The sequence below is a fragment of the Brassica napus genome, chromosome C4 (assembly GCF_020379485.1).
Source record: "Brassica napus cultivar Da-Ae chromosome C4, Da-Ae, whole genome shotgun sequence".
Taxonomy (NCBI): domain Eukaryota; kingdom Viridiplantae; phylum Streptophyta; class Magnoliopsida; order Brassicales; family Brassicaceae; genus Brassica; species Brassica napus.
Genome location: NC_063447.1, coordinates 23,224,281 through 23,231,041, shown reverse-complemented (window position 1 = coordinate 23,231,041; position 6,761 = coordinate 23,224,281). Strand labels below are relative to the sequence as shown.

General features: G+C 34.1%; 1 protein-coding gene and 1 long non-coding RNA gene across 2 annotated transcripts; one reads left to right on the top strand and one right to left on the bottom strand.

The window, feature by feature from the left end:
* Positions 1-1,869: 1,869 nt before the first annotated feature.
* LOC106449716 (thioredoxin H7) lies at positions 1,870-3,349 on the top strand. Its single transcript, XM_013891430.3, has 3 exons — positions 1,870-2,748; positions 2,853-2,975; positions 3,084-3,349. Exons 1-3 carry the CDS (start codon positions 2,617-2,619, stop codon positions 3,213-3,215), a joined length of 387 nt encoding a protein of 128 aa, XP_013746884.1. The 5' UTR covers positions 1,870-2,616; the 3' UTR covers positions 3,216-3,349.
* A 1,306-nt stretch (positions 3,350-4,655) lies between these two features.
* Positions 4,656-6,115, bottom strand: LOC106449717. The gene is made up of 5 exons (XR_001289259.2): positions 5,644-6,115; positions 5,500-5,574; positions 5,232-5,397; positions 4,977-5,026; positions 4,656-4,897 (listed from the first exon to the last, which is right to left on the bottom strand). It is a non-coding gene; the product is annotated as an uncharacterized LOC106449717 (long non-coding RNA).
* Positions 6,116-6,761: the final 646 nt, after the last annotated feature.

Genomic DNA, 6,761 nt, shown 5'->3' with positions numbered 1-6,761 from the left:
TCATCGGAAGTGTATGTAATTTCTTTTGCATCTAAATTTAAATACAACTAGAATTTTGATCCGTGCGCCAAAATGTGCGAGTATTTATTTGTACTTTTATATTGATCAATATTTTTCTTATATATTTGGTAATATATGTTTTAATATTTTTCATAAGAGGTATATTAGTCTAATACCTATATATGTAAAACAAACTTTTTGTTTATATCCAGTAATTTTAATTATTGTTTGTATATACATTTTTATACAATTGGATTTGCATTGGACTAATGGTTATATAAAACATGCATGAAATAGCATATTTTAAAATAATTTTATATTTAATAAATGCTTTACAAAATTGATAGTTTACATGTGCTTTACATTTTTTTGTCAGCAACTTAAACATATTCATATAGACTTTGCAAACCAAACTGGTAGATTTTCATCCATATGGACAACAAACGACAGTTGCTTCTTTGCACAGCGTACGAGATTGTAGCTCTGAACTATTGAAATTTCTCTTCAAGATCATTATGTATTCCAAATAACTTGCAAAGACTGGTCATTCTTTCGGTTCTGAAACCATCTTCGTCAACTGAGAACAATCAGTTGCAAATGTAAACCGTCTTAGATCCCTCATACATTCTGTTGCCCAAATAAGAGCCTCTATCTCCGAGTGAAGTGGCGACTGACTTTCTTTTCTATTCCTCGCTCCCATTAACCATTAAAACCTTCCAGTGTATTATTACTCCCTTGTCCCGAATAGATTTTCTGACTTTTTCATGAGCCATCGTAAACACCATATACCTGGGATAGCCGGTAGCCCGGTACTGTTTCTTCTAATAGTAATCGAGTTTGATCGATTCCCTGTATAAGTGAAATATGTGCCTCATCCCAAAGTAATGACTATGTTTCTGCCAATTTGAGAGTATCTCTACGATCAACATCTAAATTGCTAAATACTTTGGTGTTTCTTCTTTTCCATATGTACCATAAGATCCATGCAAATTGATGATTTTCCAATTCCAGAGAAACCCTCCAAACTAAATGATTCATGTTCGCAAAGAGTGATTGACTGGGAAAGATGTCTGAATTCGATGGAATTCGTGAGATTGCCCAAACCTGAAACGCCGATGGAAATTCAAAAAGCACATGGTTTATGGATTTCTCAAGTGCTCCATATCGTGCACAAATTGTATCCCCTTGTATTCCTCTTGCTCTTAATTTTTTTTAACCGCTACACATCATGATACCAATTGCCATAAAAAGTGTTTCATCTTATTAGGTGGACAGCGTACTTTCCAGCAGAAAGCCTTCAATGGAGCGAACGAATGACCATACTCTGGTAGCGTTCTTTCTCAATCCGAGTACACTCGTTATACTTGATATCCTGATTTAACCGTGTATCTCCCATTATTAGTAAAATTTCATCCATCACGATCTCCTGTCTGAATTCGACTTAACGGAATACTTTCAATTATTTTCGCAATTTCGAGGATCCACCGGATTCTAAATTACCTGTAAATTCTTTGTTTTCGAAGTTATTGATGAGAGAATCCACTGCAAAGCTAGATAAAGATTGTATTTGTTTTTATTTGCTTGTTTCAGGCGAGTGAATGGAAGCCAATAATCATTTCATACTGAGATAGATGATCCTGAATATATTAATTACTCAATTTTGAGGCACAATATCCTCCATTTGCTTAATTTGAAACATATATCTAATGAAATATTAAATGCAATATATAAACAAAGTTTTTTTCCAAATAAAGCAATTTATGAAAATTTCCGAAAGTATCATTCGCTGAATGTCAATAATACTTTTATATAATTAATGGGTTTAAGTTTTAGTGATACAAATTTTAATAATTTATTTAAAATGCATGTAATTTTCTATGGAAACATTTTGGTCAACATGTTTTTAATGTTCTGGTGAAATATGATTAGTCTAGGCGAATGATGTATGGTATATATAGTAGTTAAAGGAATATTTAGAGTTATTTGATATGGCAAGATTTAGTTTTTTTTTTTGCTAAAATATTAATAAAAGTCCAATGCAAGATTTAGTTGTTAAAGGAATATTTTGATTCATTCTAGATTCTTAGCTATTATTCGTAAATCATATATGGTTAGTTAAATACCTTTTATGGATTCTTATAAATTATTCATGAGTTGGTTTATAACACGTTTTTGTTTTGGTTCCTATCGTAAGAATATTCTGATATTAATTCAAAGGCATTTAGACGTAAATAGAGTAATGTTTTTTGAGGATGATTTTTAAATATACTTCAATTTTAATAATATAATTTTAATAATATAGATACTAAATATCATAGTGAGAGTTGCTTTATGTAGTGGAGAATATTGAACAACTAAATCGAACTAAACACATCAAAATTATATTGGAATAAGCTCCATATTCTTGAAAAATAAAACCAGCGGTTAGAGAAGGTGCAAATTGAATCATATTCCATTCCTATTAGTTACTTTTTATAATAATGAACAAACTTCTCCAGTTCTCCTACTAAAATCTATATAAAGTTCACCCGTCTGTTGTTTCATTTCATATTAGCCACAAGCAATTAAGTACAAATCATTTCTCTATATACACTATATACACACATTCGGAACATAATGGGTTCTAATGTTTCATCTGTACATGATGTTCCTTCATCAGTGGAAAACAAGAATGGTTTGGTTGTGGAAATCGAATCAAGAAGACAATGGAGATCTGTCTTTGACTCCATGAAAGTTTCAAATAAATTGGTACATATTTATAAGATAAACATTATATTAGTGATTAATATTGGTTACATGTTATTGCATTGGTTCTATTCTAAGCTAACTAAAAAATTGTGTTGGTTTTGAAGCTAGTGATTGATTTCACTGCTGCATGGTGTGGACCTTGTAAAGCAATGGAACCTAGAGTTAAGGAAATCGTTTCTAGGTACCCAGAAGCTGTTTTTGCGAGGGTTGATGTGGATAAACTCATGGTTATTACGCTCTTTGTCTCACTGATGAATTATCATTTACGGTCGTAGTGTAACCGAAACCGTGAATATTTAAGTCCCAAGAGTAAGCTATATGGTATGTTTTTGCAGGATGTGGCTGGCACGTATAGAGCAAACACACTCCCAGCTTTTGTTTTTATGAAGAGAGGAGAAGAGATTGATAGGGTTGTTGGTGCCAAACCTGGTGAACTTGTGTACAAAATTGAAAAACATAGGGTTTAATATTGTACTTGTTCATTGGAGAACAAAATATTATACTTTTGAGTGATCATGTGTGTTTCATTGTTTGAAGTTGAGTTTTTTGGTGTGTTGTTTTCTCAAAGATCATGAATAAAAATGTCAAAATTGTTTGGACACTCTTGATACATCAATTAGGACTTGGATTGTTTGTCTTTTATCACCAATGAATTGACAAAAAATCTTTTTAAGAAACATATAATAATCTCTTACGTTGTAGTCACATTTGTATGAAATTTAATTACATCAACGTTAAACACTTATAAAATGCTTATGTGTATATGGCCAAAAGCTATTCATCAACAGATAATATGGATCCTAAAACCCACACAAGGTATTTGGCACCGATTGTTTGTAAAAAATTAGAGAAGAAATAATGTGGGCAACGATATCCTTAGAACACAACGATGTAATGAAATTCCGGTTGACGAAAGTGGACTTTATTAATAGAGAGTAATTGAATACAATGGTTACAAAGAGGTCGGGTTACATTAACAAAGAACTAAGAACATGATATCGAGAATGAGAGCTCAAGGTCGAGGTCGTGTATAGTGTGTCTAGACTCTAGGATTTTCGAATGTCCCACTCCTCCTTTCTCCTTCTTCCCTTTCTTTATAGTTGTTCCTCGTCCGAGATTGTCTCAACCACCTCCACAAATCTCGGCTTCATACCCCCCCCCCCCTTTACCAAGTCGAACTCGCAGTCTTATCTTAATCATGAGCGTATTCGGGCCTTACCATTTATTGGGCCCAACAATTGTCTCCGCAGCCCCTTTTGAGTGGAGGACCAAAACGAAAAAGGTGCGACTACTTCATCCTTGATTCTTGCTCGGCGTGCTTGGCTTGACAACGGTTGAGCCCATGATTCTTTGAAAAGTGTCGATACCCGCCACTTATGACTTTAATTTGCCATAACGGTCGACTCTTGATTATTTGGTTGAAATAAATTTTAAGAGATAATTTTCATCATTACTTTTCTTGAAAATAGTGAACACGCCGCCTTGGTTGCCCTCTATGAACACGGGGCACATCTTCCTTTTTGTTTTCTTTTCACACTACAAGAAATTGTGAAATTAGCTACCGATTATTTTGTAGCTATCAGACACAATCTATAGCTAAAATCAAGTTAGCGACGGATCAATTCCTTGGCCTCAGCGCCGACGCTAACTTCGTTCTGTCTCCAATTCGTAGCCAATTAGCGACGGATTAGTGAAAGCGATTTCTGTAGCCAATAGCAACAATATAGCTATGACTTGTTTCTTTGCTAATTAGTGACAACTTTAGCCACAGATTTTATGTGGACATGTGGCTACCAATTTTAACAACAATTCCATAACAAATCTGTAGCTACATCTGCCACAAATTTGATTATAGATTTTGCAATTTTCAATTATATAAATTAAACTATTTCATAATATATAGATCATAACAGAAAACTTAAATCTTTAAACATAATAAAATCGTCATGTATAATACAACTTACACAAAAGAGATAAACAAGGGAAAGAAGAATAAGACATCCAAAGTTCAAACTGAAAACATGACTGTTGGTTCTGGGATAGCGAAAGGTCGTTCAAGGCATGTGTAGCTGCCGCTTCAGTTGGAGTTGTCTAGATGTGGGGCAGCTGAGACGGATGAGGTGGCTGTTCTGCCCATAATTTTAAAAGCCTGCTAATTTCCTTAAGTGTCACAGCTACTTCACATAATAGCCAGTGATATTGAAAATGTAACAAGGAAATGTTCTTACAGGTAATCGTAGGTCAAGTGATCCCCTTTGGTTATGTAGTGGGTAAATATCTGTATTTCAACAAAAATCACCACCAAGGACCAGATAAGTTATAATAAAGGTAATGAGATATGAATATAGACTCATTACATAGTTAATATAGCAAATACAATCTAGTGACTGAGACATTAGACCTCTCATAACTCGGAAGATGATTTCAAATACAGTTAAACAGAAATTTAATCAAATAAAAGGGAGAGAAAGTGTGGATCTCACCTAGCAATGGAACATACAGAATATACCCAGGACTGAAATCGGGAGTTCCCATGGCATTCCAGTCATTGTGTTGATTCCTCTTACAACGTAAGATAGATAAAGTGCTGGGAGAGAATTGTTGGGCTCATTGTATTCTCCTTGTATTTAAGCATCTGGTTCTGATAGGCTAAGAAACCAGAGAAATTAGAATCCGAATATCTGATAGTTACTTCCAGATTCGGAACTAAACGTTATAAGGTTTTGGGTAACTGAAGTCCAGATCTAATACCTGCCAACACTTTAACGAGCTTATCTCTGCTTCTCTCAGATCCGCTTTCACATTCGCTGACAAATATCAAATAACCTGCCAGTTTCACCAATCTATGAACAACCCAAGAAAGTAAAATAATAGAGTCAGAGAGATGGAGCATACCCAGAATTCTCGCTACGGCGTTAGAAATCCAACACCCTTATCTTGTGGCTTTTGGCTTCAAAAGAGGTCTCTTCTTCTTTAACTTTCGGTTCCTCTCCTCTACCGCCGCCAAATACACATGAGCGAGACCTGACAGAGGGAAAGAGACACATGGAGAAGAGGGGGGAAGAAATTAGAGGTCGACTCCGTCTCCGTGAAGCTCGTTGCTTCTTCTTCATCTGTCATCTCCAAGCTCTGTCTAGCTTCTTCCGGCCGTCGACTCTTCATCTTCTTCTGTCATCTCTTCTCTCCGTCTCCTCTCTTCTCTCTTCTCTCCATCTCTAATGTCTCTCTGTCTCGTGTCGCAAACAAATGAGATAAAATTAGGGTTTGGAAATTCTAGGGGGTAACTGGAAATAGAGGGAAAGTGAAAAGGGTAAATTATTAAGTGGGAGGAAAGTGAAAAATCAGGGAAAATAAATATACTGGTTTTGCCGAAACTTAAAATATATTGATTTTGTTTGCATACTATATGTATATATTAATAGTTACATTTCAGTTTTATGATTTAGTTCAAAAATTATTTTAAGTTTGAAGTTTAAAGATTGTATTGAATTATAGGGTTTGGAGTTTGAAAATATAGTTTGAGTATTTGGAAATAAGGTTTGAGGTGGGTTTAGTGTTTGAAGTATATAATTTCAAGTTTAAGTTTTGGAGTTAAAGTTTGCAAAAAAAGATTTGAAATTTAAGAAAGTGTATATGAAATGTGATATGATGTGGTTTTGGTGTTTGAAATATATGGCTAGGATATGAAAGTGTTTGATTTATGTAGTTTAGGAGATAGATTTGAGATGTGAATTGAGTAAAAAGATTTTAAAATATATATTTGGAGTTAAAGTTGAAGATTTAGATTGTATGATTGAAAATATTAGATTTTTTTTTTTTGTATGTATGTTTAAGTTTAGGGTTTAGTTTGGGATTTAGGGTATGGAGTTAAGGTTTTATATATACAACCCAACAATGGAAATGTTCAAAGATAGATATTTTTTGGCGATGACCCATTCCTAGTTAATTTGTTGCTATTTGTTACAAAATGGCAACGGAACCCATCCATATAGCTAGATAGCTACAAAAGCGCC

Excerpts from the sequence above, each read along its gene's own strand:
- LOC106449716 (XM_013891430.3), top strand. The coding sequence starts at position 2,617 with ATGGGTTCTAATGTTTCATCTGTACATGATGTTCCTTCATCAGTGGAA. Across the intron at positions 2,749-2,852 it reads TGAAAGTTTCAAATAAATTG|CTAGTGATTGATTTCACTGC; the intron begins GTACATATTTAT and ends TTGGTTTTGAAG. Across the intron at positions 2,976-3,083 it reads TTGATGTGGATAAACTCATG|GATGTGGCTGGCACGTATAG; the intron begins GTTATTACGCTC and ends ATGTTTTTGCAG.